We start from the raw sequence: 13,823 nt of genomic DNA on the forward strand, positions 1-13,823 counted from the left end.
GTTCATCACAAAGTGCGCCGTCCATTAAATGGACGTTAATCTGTCAACGCATTGGTTAGCATTTATTGGTGGACATTGAAGATCGCACGGCGTCATTCGTGAAGTGCAGGTGAGTTATTGCCAGCACCTTGTACAAATTACAAATTTCTGCCCAAATCCACTCCAGTTGAATGTTAGACCTGGCCAGCCAATTTGTTAAAATTTGGCTTTGGCCAGTCATCCCCCTCAGCTGACCCCAAAAGAAGCAGAAATTAATTGTGGTCATGCAATACGTCATAGTCATAGTAGTAGTCATGGTAGTAGTAGTAGCAGTAGTAGAAGTAGTAGTAATAATAGTAGTAGTACTAGTAGTAGTAGTACTAGTAGTAGTACAAGTAGTGACTGACGTCTACTATTTCCAAAGTCTTTGAATGTCTTCTCAATTCACATCCTCAAGCATCTTGAATCTCACACGCTTCTATCTAACCATCAATATGGCTTTCGCAAGGCAAGATCTAGGACAAGATGTCTGGGCCTCTTCTCTGATAGACTTTGGGGAATCCTTTGTTGTAGGCCTTGATGTCTCAAAAGCCTTTGACAGAGTTTGGCATCGGAGTCTGACATCCAAGCTTCCCTCTTTCGGCTTTCCTCCTTCACTCTGCTCTCTCATATCAAGCTTTCTCTCCGACCACTCTATCGCTGTAATTGTTGATGGTTCAACATCTCCCTCCTTCCCTATCAACAGAGGTGTCCCTCAGGGTTCTGTCTTGTCTCCAACACTCTTCCTTCTTTTTATCAATGACCTTCTTTCTTCCACAAATAACCAAATGCACTCGTATGCTGATGACTCGACATTACATTCCTCCATGGCTTTCCCATCTGCCCCATCTTCCCTCACTTGATCTGCATCTCGTTTGATCACAGCCACCTCTTTAAATTCGGATTTGGACAAGATTTCCCAGTGGGGCAAACGTAATCAGGTTAAGTTTAATGCTTCCAAAACTCAATTTCTTCCCATCTCTCTCTAAAACTCCTCTCAACTCTGAAATCTCCTTTGAAAGCTCAACAATTACACCATGTGATAGAGTAAACCTACTAGGTATTACCCTAACATCAACTTTATCCTGGAATCCACACATTACAAAAATAGCTAAGTCTGCCTCGAAGAAACTAGGAGTCCTGTTGAAGATTCTTCTCCTCTCAACAGTTGCTTCAACTATATAAAGGATTGATTCGTCCTTTTATGGAGTACTGCTCTCACATCTGGGAGGTTCTAGCTCCAGATACTTACTCGACTCAATTTAATCCAAAGTAATCCGAATTGTCAACTCTCCCAATCTGACCTCACAACTCAACCTGCTAAAATTACGCTGCAGAGTTGGTTCTCTTTCTCTTTTCTACAGATATTACTTTGGTTTCTGCTCCCGATAACTTGTGTACCTCCGCCATTAGCGAGACTACGGATTACTCGACAAACCACTAAAGTCACGTGAAAAAGTAAGTACACCCCATGTAAAGTTTTGACTTTTTCAACATATTTCAACATACAGCTATTTGATCTTCATTTCAACAATATTGATAGATAAAGGTGATATAATATAACAAATATCATGAAACATTTACATTTTGTAGTCCATTGTATAATTTAAATAAACATAAATGCAAATTTCGCATGTGGAAAAAGTAAGTACACCCCTACATTTATCACTCCTTCAAATACCTAAAATTAGAATCAGGTGCACCAGCTCAGGTGCAAATAATTAGAACATCGTAGATAGGATCTTGGAGGAACCTGTCTTATTTGAACCTCAGACATTTAGTTTGGTTTGCTCTTTGGTTTGCTCTTTGCTCATTTAGTTCCACATCAACAGTGGCAAGAGCTACCTGTAGGTCCCGTGATGACATTCTGGGGTTCTTAGAGACTTCTTTCAGCATCTTGCGGTCTGCTCTCAGGCTGAACTTGCTGGGGCAGCCTGGCCTGAACAAGTTGGCAGTTGTTTGGAATCTTCTCCACTTGTCGATGATCTTCCGGACAGTCGAATGATCGATTTCAAATTGTTTGGAGATTTCTAAATCCCTTCCCAGACTCGTAGGCATCTATAACCTTCTTTCTGAAGGCCTCAGAGAGCTCTTTTGATCTAGGCATGGTGACGCCGCACACTTCAACAACAAAGAGCAAACCAAACTAAATGTCTGAGGTTTAAATAAGACAGGTTCCTCCAAGCTCCTCTCTAACGATGTTCTAAGCATTTGCACCTGAGCTGGTGCACCTGATTCTAATTTTAGGTATTTGAAGTAGTGATAAATGTAGGGGTGTACTTACTTTTTCCACATGCGAAATTTGCATTTATGTTTATTTAAATTATACAATGGACTACAAAATGTAAATGTTTCATGATATTTGTTATATTATATCACCTTTATCTATCAATATTGTTGAAATGAGATCAAATAGCTGTATGTTGAAATATGTTGAAAAAGTCAAAACTTTACATGGGGTGTACTTACTTTTTCACGTGAATGTATGCATGGACCGATTTTGTTCAATATTGGCACAAATACAATACATGAGAATGTACATATTCAGAAGATGTTGTTTTGTAATCTGACCAAAGATGGCCAACTCTGCAGCCTTTAACTCCGTATAGACTACGGACTTCCGGGTTCGGTTGCGAGAGGACGCTGGCGTTGCATATTCGCCGCTTCTCCGACTGGATGGATGTACAGGGTCTGCTTCTACTTTTCTGACCTGACATCTCACACCTGTCCTGCCTTTTCACACCCGCACGTGCCGCGTGTTCTCCGGCTGGATAACGGAATCTGCTTTTGATGGTACGGAATACGGAATCGAAAGGCCCGCTCCCGTTGTTTGTGGCCGTGGCCTTGTTTGCCGGTGGCCTTGTGGTCTTGGTGGCCTTGTGGCCTTGTTTGCCGCTGTGGTCTTGATTAGCGGCTGCAGTCGTTTGCCGCTGCGTTTGCCGCTGCGTTTGCCGCTGCGTTTGCCGCTTTGCCTCCTCGACCTTGGCCTCGTACTCGTCCCTTCGCTCCTGCCTGGCATGGCTCTGAAGTACTCCGCCGCAAGGCTTCTTCTGCTCAATACCCGCTCCACCCCATCATGCATCTCTGCCATCAAATCAAATGGACTCCTCCGACGACCCAGGTACATTCACCGTGGCTCCGGTCGCAAGTTTGTTTATTTGCAATCAGGTCACTCCATCCCCGTCCTCTGGTCGGCTCAGCGCACTCTCACTCTTCGTCCCAGCGCACCTGGTCACAGCAACCCACACGATCGCACCTCTTGCCTACGAACCCTGGCTAAATCACCTGAATTCATCCCTGCTGTTCAAAACAACATCAAGCTCACCCTGTTCAACACCCGGTCCCTCAACAATAAATGCCTCATCCTGAACGAATACATCCTGGATAACAAACTGGACTTTCTCTGTCTCACCGAAACCTGGCAACAACCTCTGGACTACTACACACTCAACCTCACCACACCCAATGGATATTCCTACGTCAATAAACCACGCTCGGAGGGCCGAGGTGGTGGAATTGCCGTTATCCACCGTCAAGACATCAAGACCAACCTCATCTCCATCTCATCTGCTCCATCATTTGAACACCTGGCTTTAAAACTCTCTGGTCACACGCAGTCAGTCATGGCTGTCGTCTACCGCCCTCCCAAACCACACCCATCATTCCTGTCTGACTTCTCCTACTTTCTGACCCAGCTATGTTCCCTCTCCCCCTCAATCCTCCTCCTTGGTGATTTCAATATCCACATGGACTCCACTGACTCCACAATAACCACTGACTTCACTGATTTACTCACCTGCTTTAACCTCACTCAACATGTCGACTTTCCTACCCATATCCGTGGTCACATTTTGGACCTTGTCTGCTCCACTGGATTAAATTTGCACCATCTCTATGGCTCCGACCTCACCCTCTCTGACCACTTAGCCATCACTCTGACCATCAACATCCCCGCCCCAACACCAAGGCATTATCGCACAATCAACTTCCGTAAGCTAAACGCTCTTTCACCTACCTCATTCTCATCCACCCTCTCTGAAAAAATGTCCACTTCTCCCTTCATTGACCTCCACACCCCTTCCGACCTCACTGACTACTACAACCACACTCTCTCCTCCTGCCTTGACCAGCTTGCGCCTGTAAAAACCAAAACAGTTTCTTTCACCCATTCTGCTCCCTGGTTTACCCCTGAACTCCACCTGATGAAAACTCGTGCTCGCCAACTTGAAAGACTCCGCAATAAAACGGGTCTCACAGTTCACTCCCAAGCCTACAAGGACCACATACAACACTACAAAGATGCCCTCTCCCGCGCCCGCTCTGCCTACTACTCTCAAATTATCCACTCTGGCTCCGGAAACCCAAAAGCACTCTTCTCGACAATAAACAAACTCCTCCGCCCCCTGAACACCACCACCCAGTCATTCACAGTAGACAACTGCATCTCCTTCCTCTCTTTCTTCCAACGCAAAATTGACAACATCTACAACAGCTTGACCACCGCCGCACCCGCTCCCCCTCCAACCACCTGCCCCCCCTTGTCCTGCCATCCCCTGTCTCGGTTCTCCCCAATCTCTCCTACTGACCTCTCTGAACTCCTCATAGGAATGAAAACTGCCACCTGCACTCTTGACCCCATCCCCTCCAGCTTTGTCAAAGCCTCCCTCCCTGCTCTCTCTCCACTTATCATTGCAACAATAAACTCCTCCCTGTCTACAGGCATCGTCCCACCTTCCCTCAAAATTGCTGCTGTTACCCCCATTCTAAAAAAACCTGGTCTAAACCCTGACACCCTAAACAACTTCAGACCCATCTCCAACCTACCCTTTCTGTCAAAAGTTTTGGAACGCGCTGTAGCCACTCAACTCAAACATCATCTCTCTGCCAATAACTTGTATGAAACATTCCAATCCGGATTCCGCTCCAACCACAGTACTGAAACTGCTCTCCTCAAAATCACCAACGACCTTCTCCTCTCCTCTGACGCTGGCAACCTCAACATTCTCGTCCTCCTCGACCTCAGCGCTGCCTTTGACACCATCGATCACACTATCCTCCTCACCCGACTTGAATCCACCTTTAACGTCACCGGCACTGCCCTCTCTTGGATTAAATCATACCTCTCTGACAGATGCCAGTTCATCTCCATCAATAACTGCAAATCCCCCACTGCTCCCCTCCCCCAAGGTGTCCCCCAAGGTTCAGTTCTTGGCCCCCTCCTCTTCATCCTTTACCTGTCCCCGCTCGGTCACTTAATCCGCCGTCATGGTCTCCAATTCCACTGCTTCGCCGATGACATCCAGCTTTTCATCTCCACCAAGTCCGTCTCCACCGACACCCACTCTATCCTGACAAACTGCATCACTGAAATAAAATCCTGGCTTCAAATCAACTTCCTCAAGCTTAACTGTGATAAATCTGAAATAATCATCATTGGCCCAAAAACGCTCACAAAATCCACCCATAACTTTGCCCTCAACATCGACGGTATCCCAGTATCCACCTCCCCTCACATCCGGAATCTTGGCGTCATCTTTGACCAAACCCTTTCCTTCGACAAATACACTAAACAGATCACAAAGTCAGCCTTCTTTCACCTGAAAAACATTGCCCGTCTCCGCTCATCCCTCTCCTCCACGGCTGCAGAAACCCTCATCCACGCCTTCATCACCTCCCGTCTGGACTACTGCAATAGCCTCCTCTATGGTTCACCCTCAAAAATCACCAATAAACTCCAATACATTCAGAACTCCGCTGCCCGTCTACTCACTCATTCCCGGACCCGTGACCACATCACCCCCGTCCTTTACAAGCTTCACTGGCTCCCCATCCCCCAGAGAATCCAGTACAAAATCCTCCTCTTGACATACAAAGCCCTCCATAACCTGGCCCCATCCTACCTGGCTGACCTCCTCTCCAGACACACTCCCACCCGCAACCTCCGCTCTGCTGGTACCAACCTCCTGACCCCCTCCATCCGGACCAAATTCAGATCCTGGGGGGACAGGGCCTTCTCCATCGCTGCTCCCACCCTCTGGAACTCACTACCTCACACCATCAGAGACTCCTCCTCACTCACCACATTCAAAACATCACTAAAGACCCACCTGTTCAACGCTGCATTCAACATTCAACCCACAGCATTTAACCCCTGACTATCTCTTCTCCTTCTCCCTCCTTTTGCTTTAAATATTTCCCTATTGATTCTTGTCTTGTCTTTTTGATTCTTGTCTTATATATATGCCGTATATCGCTGCTGTTTGTTTTCTTGATTCTTGTCTTTTTGCAATTGTTGTTTTCATGTATTGTTATGCATTATGTTTTCCACTCTGTCAAAGCGCCTTTGGGCTTCTGGAAAAGCGCTATACAAAATAAATGAATTATTATTATTATTATTATAGCAAAATTACTTGAACCATGGGTGCTTATGACATTTTATGTCTTTTTCTCATTGTTGTAATTACCTTATTTGTCATTTTATTTTCTTTCATGCATGCTCAACCACGAGTCGTTTCTTCTGTAGTATAAAATGAGCCATGTGTGCACCCATGCTGCACCCGTTGTTTGGACAGTTCACCTGACTCCACCCACAATTTCTATACTACAGCCACTATTTTGATGTTTACTGCGATAAAATGATTTTGTTATGCGATTACTGCGATAAAATGATTTTGTTATGCGATTACTGCGATAAAATGATTTTGTTATGCGATTACTGCGATAAAATGATTTTGTTATGCGATTACTGTGATAAAATGATTTTGAGCCGATGGACATCATGGGCCTTGTGAAGATAGGCCTCCGCGATCGAGGCAGCGTTCTGTTGTTTTACATCGCCCAAATAACTATGTATCATTCTCTCAAGCAGCGATTTTATTGTGGTAAGCAGGCCCTTGATTTTATTTCAGACTATTTTATATTGAAATTGTGAGTTGGACAGGCGACTGTGATGGGTTTCCATGAAGTCGTTGATGGCATAAGAGGGGAGTGGAAAGTGTTAAATAGTCCATTATTTTGATGGGGGATGTGGCCTGTTTGCTTTTATGAGTGAGAGGATGGTGAGGAGGTAGGGGCTGGGATGAGTAAAGATGGGATAGATTTGGAAAGGGAAGGGGTGGGGGTAGGGGAGGTTGAGGCTTCGAGAGAGGGGGACTTTCAGTGGGGGAGGGGGTTAAGGAGTTGTCAGAATTGCGTGTGTACGTTTACTCACAGTAAACATATAATTGGCCATAGGTGTGTGTGTGTGTGTGTGTGTGTGTGTGTGTGTGTGTGTGTGTGTGTGTGTGTGTGTGTGTGTGTGTGTGTGTGTGTCTGCAGGGGGCGATGCAATCACCCTACGGGTAATGCGCTAGCTATTGTTAAAAATCAAGTGCTCTAAGACAAACCTATCCATTTGAGATTCCACACGTTGTCCTCACAGTGGGAAAGGCATCAGTAGACAATCCTACACATGACACCCATAGGCAGATTATCTGTATATTGCGACATCTACTTATTACATGTGGGAAATTTTAAGGTCAACTCCTCCCCTCTCTTCAAAGGAACAGCATCCAAACAAAGAATTCAAATCACAATCCCAAAAGCTCAAAAACGAGCATACTACCAAGTTATCCAGCAACCATAAATGATTCTCTCATGTCGTTAGGTAAGAAAATGTGTGACTTTCACTCAACAACAAAGATGGTACAAAAGGTTTATTACAAAAGAATAGAAATAAATATACATTTATTTGAAGTGTGTTGTGTTTCCAAGTGTGGTAAAGCACTTACGAAGTGTACGGGCAGTAACCATGGTGCTGAAAGGAGAGCTGCCAACTACGTTTGTGGCAAGAATGCTGAATTGGTAGAGTGTGTCGGCCGCAAGGCCACCCAGGGTCAGCTCAGTCTGTCCGACAGGCACTGTCCAGCTGGCCCACTCCGCTGGTCGACCAACTGCTCGCTTGCTCCTGTATACGACACCACCACATTCGCTGCTCAGCATTTAAACCGCATTTCTTGTGAAAAGCAGTAATCAATCATTCTGTCCGTAAGCAATTTCTCCTTTTTGTTTGCTCGATTGTTTATGCACTGCTCTTTGAATTTGTCTGTCTAGCTTCCATTCCATTACCAGACACTGAAGTTTTGCAGATGCCCCCCGTTGTATCCTGGCTCCCAACTCAGGTTGACAGAGTGTACTGCCACACTCACATTCAGGTTGTACGAAACCTGAGGGGCTGTCCCTACACACAGTAAGAACACACAATGTAAGAAATGCACATTACAAACACTGAGCACAATTATATAGAGTGTATACAGTATCTTAACAGGGGCAACCTTATAAGAGCCAATATTAATGTTTCTCACTAAGTAACCCTAAACCTAAAAGCTTGGTCTAGTAACGTTGTCTGATCAAATTGTTGTCTTGGTGGAGTAAACCATCAAAAAAGGCAAAACTTCGTAGTATTTTAAAAATTGATTCCAAACACTTGAATTCAAAATGCAGGAAATGTCAATGTGTTTGATTAATGTGTACGCACCACCTGTCTGCTAGTTGTATGTGGATACATGGTGATGCGGCTGATGCAGTGCCCCCAATAGATCAGCGCAGGAATTTAGAATTCAGCCATGCACACACACTGGCCTATCCTTTTTGAAAGGTACCATTGGATCTAGTCAATGATCTAGGTCACCACCACACATCACACTCGTGCAGAGCCAGTCGTGCGGCATGACCCAACTGTACAAGATACGCATGAGGGATCCAATCAGTTGTTATATCTTTCAATACTTTTAAATTTTATCCTTACATTTATTTTTATATCCTAAATCTATGAGGGTGTGATTCAAAGTATAGTCAGGTTCACTATGGTAACAAATATAATTTCGTTCAAAATTTTTGGAGATTTTTTTTTTTTTTTTTTTTTTGTATACAAGATCGAGGCTCGTGAAAGAGCGAACATTAATCACACAAAAAGACAAACCGACACATAAAACATATAACATCGGGAGCGGTAGACAAGATGGGGAGAGAGGGGGAAGGACACAAACACAACATTTGAGAGCAGGGACCGAGAGACATGGAGACATCGAGAGATCTGAGAGAGGGCGAGGGCTTTGGGGGGGGGGGCATGGGAAGGGGGCGGTGGGAGAGGTATAAAACACATGGACACTGCCAGGACTTCCAGGAAAGAAGTTGGAATTTTATTAGCATGGAAGTTGAGATTAGCAAAACTATACATTTTTGGAATATTCAGAGCATGAGGAATCCAAAAATTAATGTTTACATTTGCGTCGACACCTTTGCGAAAATGACACTCAGGACAATGATGAAGATAGTCAGGTTCACTATGTTAACAAATATAATTTCGTTCAAAATTTTGGGATTAGCAAACCTGTACATTTGTGGAATCATCAGAGCATGGAGAATCTGAAAATCAATGTTGGCATTTGCACAGACTGCATGGCCGCCATTTTGGATTTTGAAAATGGCCGCCATAAAATACATATTTTGCGCCATCTCGGCTTCTAGTCAACCTAGAAACTTAATTAAATATGCTAATCCTATGTTTTCTGGGTCAAGGAATCCAATAAAGGCCTCAAAATAGTGCTCAGGATTTATAGAAAAGCAACAAACAAAGGTAATTGAAAACCATTGTCTTTATATTTGTGATATAACTGTATTACATAATACATGATAGTGCAAGTCCTTTGAAGTTATAGGTTGTTATAGGAAGTTATAGGTAGTATCAGATTGAACTATAAGTCCTATACACAGGATCTACGAGGTCTATACCGTTCAGGAATATGCTTTTACAGATCTTCATCACTGTCTTGAGTGTCATTTTCGCAAAGGTGTCTACGCAAATGTAAACATTAATTTTTGGATTCCTCATGCTCTGAATATTCCAAAAATGTGTAGTTTTGCTAATCTCCAAAAATTTTGAACGACAAAACATAGTGAACCTGACTAGTAATGCCTCTATTCATTTTCTCTAAAACAGGTAAAGATATTCGAATGAACCAAAGTTCAGTTCGCACATTAGCTCTTCCTACCACCAGGTGCAAAGTTTTGTGATTTTAACTCAAGATGTTTCAGTGCTGTGTTAGTTAAGATGGCAAAGGGGCAGCACAACGTTTTAAGTGCGGTTTATAGAGCAGCGTGATGTGCTGGAGATGAGAGTTGGAATGACTGAATGGAGATGAGATGACTGGAGATGAGAGTTGGGATGACCGACTGGAGACGGGAGTTGGGATGACCGACTGGAGACGGGAGTTGGGATGACCGACTGGAGACGGGAGTTGGGATGACCGACTGGAGACGGGAGTTGGGATGACCGACTGGAGACGGGAGTTGGGATGACCGACTGGAGACGGGAGTTGGGATGACCGACTGGAGACGGGAGTTGGGATGACCGACTGGAGACGGGAGTTGGGATGACCGACTGGAGACGGGAGTTGGGATGACCGACTGGAGACGGGAGTTGGGATGACCGACTGGAGACGGGAGTTGGGATGACCGACTGGAGACGGGAGTTGGGATGACCGACTGGAGACGGGAGTTGGGATGACCGACTGGAGACGGGAGTTGGGATGACCGACTGGAGACGGGAGTTGGGATGACCGACTGGAGACGGGAGTTGGGATGACCGACTGGAGACGGGAGTTGGGATGACCGACTGGAGACGGGAGTTGGGATGACCGACTGGAGACGGGAGTTGGGATGACCGACTGGAGACGGGAGTTGGGATGACCGACTGGAGACGGGAGTTGGGATGACCGACTGGAGACGGGAGTTGGGATGACCGACTGGAGACGGGAGTTGGGATGACCGACTGGAGACGGGAGTTGGGATGACCGACTGGAGACGAGAGTTGGGATGACCGACTGGAGACGAGAGTTGGGATGACCGACTGGAGACGAGAGTTGGGATGACCGACTGGAGACGAGAGTTGGGATGACTGACTGGAGATGAGATTTCGGATGACTGTGGTGAAAATGAAGAAGAAGAAGAGCCTTCATAGGCATGGAGTATATTGAATGCCTATTTATGGACGAATGCTTGGTGAGCGAGAGGGTCAGTATCTTGTCTGCTGTTATGCAGAGATGAGCGCTGGATCTTATTGGTAAGAAGTGACTGGGATTGATGACTAATGTCTTGGAATGCTTGACTTTGCTTTATTTGCTTTGTAGGACTGATGAAATTATTGTCTATTGTGTAGGATGCCCAAGGATCAATTTCAATAAAGCCTCCTATCTTGGAGAGAGGTCTGGAAGCTTTTTAAATACAATTTATTGAAATCGATTTCTGGGACATTCAAGGACCATGGACAAGCTCATCAAGTTGGAACGCTTCTGCGGAGACCCTAACGTGAACGATGCCGTCGCCCAGCTGACCCACTGGCTTCACTCCTTGGGGCTCTACGCAGACTTAGTCCCGGAGATTACAGACGCCCAGCGACTGAACGTTCTGTCTTGCAACGTGTCCCTACCATGTACGAATATGTCTCCCATTGCACGACCTATGCTGATGCCATAGCAACCTTGACGGCTCTTTATGTTCAACCGCGCAGCACGATTTGCGATCGGCACCTTCTGGCGCCGCGCAGACAGGAGACTACGGAATCACTGGAGCAAAATGCCCAGATCTTACGGCAGCTTGGCAAAGACTGCGCCATTAGTCAGGTTCACTATGGTAACAAATATAATTTCGTTCAAAATTTTTGGAGATTAGCAAAACTATACATTTTTGGAATATTCAGAGCATGAGGAATCCAAAAATTAATGTTTGCATTTGCATAGACACCTTTGCGAAAATGACACTCAGGACAGTGATGAAGAGTCAGGTTCACTATGTTAACAAATATAATTTCGTTCAAAATTTTGGGAGATTAGCAAACCTGTACATTTGTGGAATCATCAGAGCATGGAGAATCCGAAAATCAATGTTGGCATTTGCACAGACACCTGCATGGCCGCCATTTTGGATTTTCAAAATGGCCACCATAAAATACATATTTTGCGCCATCTCGGCTTCTAGTCAACCTCGAAACTTGATTAAATATGCTAATCCTATGTTTTCTGGGTCAAGGAATCCAATAAAGGCCTCAAAATAGTGCTCAGGGTTTATAGAAAAGCAACAAACAAAGGTAATTGAAAACCATTGTCTTTATATTTGTGATATAACTGTATTACATAATACATGATATTGCAAGTCCTTTGAAGTTATAGGTTGTTATAGGAAGTTATAGGTAGTATCAGATTGAACTATAAGTCCTATACACAGGATCTACGAGGTCTATACCGTTCAGGAATATGCTTTTACAGATCTTCATCACTGTCCTGAGTGTCATTTTCGCACAGGTGTCTACGCAAATGTAAACATTAATTTTTGGATTCCTCATGCTCTGAATATTCCAAAAATGTGTAGTTTTGCTCATCTCCAAAAATTTTGAACGAAAAAACATGGTGAACCTGACTACATCCCGGATCGCACGGGCGTAGAGTGCACTGATGACTTAGTGCGCAATTCTTTCATAACTAGGCTCCATTCTTCCACGATCCGACAGCGTCTTCTCAAGAGTGAAACACTGGACTTCAAAACGGCTTTCGACAAAGCCCGAGTCCTCCAGTCGGCTCAAGTCAGATCTGAAACTTACAGCCGGCCATTCATAACTGCGGGTACTACAGCCTACACCGATGATCGCGGGGATTCAGAATCTACTGCCGAGCGAGCGCCCACGCGGGGTGTCGCGAGCCGGGGTTCCCGTGGAAAGGGCTCGGACGACAAGGAGATCCTGAACAAAGCACCATGGCCGTGGCGACCCCTGCTGGGGAAACTGCCAAATGACACTTTTGCAGAAATTGCCGCCACCCCCGTTCATTATGCCCAGCTCTGGAGATGACGTGCCACAATTGCAAGAAAAAGGTCACTTCGCCAAGGTCTGTCGGTCCACCAAAGCTCGACGGACGATGCTCGCTGGAACAACGCATATCTTCAGGGTCACGGAGAGCTCCGAGCGGCCTTGAGCGCTGTGGTTCCGGTGGAAATCAACGGTGAGGCGGTGGAAGCGCTGATCGATACTGGAAGAGATCGAATCTACATCAGCCAGCGTCTCGTCGAGCACCACGGGTGGCCCACTGTTGCTGCGACGCAGCGCGTATACATGGCCTCAGGGGCCTTGTGGCAGCGATCGCGCGGTTTCTGTGTGGTTTAGCTGATTGTCAATGATGTTACGTACTCTGATGTGAAGTTAATGGTGTTTCAGAACCTTTCTCGGACATGACTTCTTGAACCGGCATGAACGCCTAGAGATGCAGTTCGTCGGTGCTCATACACTCTGTAGGCTCCGTGCCGGGCTCAGTATGCGGCTTAGTGAAGATAACTATTGAACTTCCCCCGCTGTTCCCGAGCTTAGCATCTAATTGCCACCATGTCACCATGAAATCTAGGCGGTATTCTCAGTCTGATGTCCAGTTTATCGCCGACGAGACTAAACGTCTTTTGCTCGAGGGAATCATCAAACCCAGTTGCTCACCTTGGCAGGCTCAAGTGCTGGTCGTAAATAGTGCTAATCATCGCAAATGTATGGTCGTTGACTACTCGCAAACGATTAATCGCTTCACACAACTTGATGCCTACCCGCTTCCTAGAATGGATGATATGGTCCGGGCAGTATCTAAATATCGTGTTTTCAGTACGCTGGACCTTCGTAGCGCCTATCATCAGATCCCGATACGGGAAGCCGACTGCCCCTACATGGCCTTCGAGTCTGGCCAGCGGTTGTACCAATTTAGTATAATCCCCTTCTGCATTACAAACGGAGTGGC

At 45.5% G+C, this 13,823-nt stretch overlaps 1 protein-coding gene across 2 annotated transcripts in view; it reads right to left on the reverse strand.

Annotated features, from left to right (window-relative positions):
* Window positions 1–13,823, reverse strand: part of LOC137431696 (protein turtle homolog B) — a 127,904-nt gene that overhangs the window by 59,054 nt on the left and 55,027 nt on the right. For both annotated transcript variants that reach the window (XM_068123320.2, XM_068123319.2), the window contains exons 12-13: window positions 8,125–8,236; window positions 7,788–7,963 (exon numbers count right to left, since the gene is read on the reverse strand). In XM_068123320.2, coding sequence (XP_067979421.2) covers window positions 7,788–7,963; window positions 8,125–8,236 — 288 coding nt within the window. The remainder of the gene's footprint in view (window positions 1–7,787; window positions 7,964–8,124; window positions 8,237–13,823) is intronic.

Source organism: Myxine glutinosa, chromosome 7 (genome assembly GCF_964187855.1).
Source record: "Myxine glutinosa chromosome 7, kmMyxGlut1.1, whole genome shotgun sequence".
Classification (NCBI taxonomy): Eukaryota; Metazoa; Chordata; class Myxini; order Myxiniformes; family Myxinidae; genus Myxine; species Myxine glutinosa.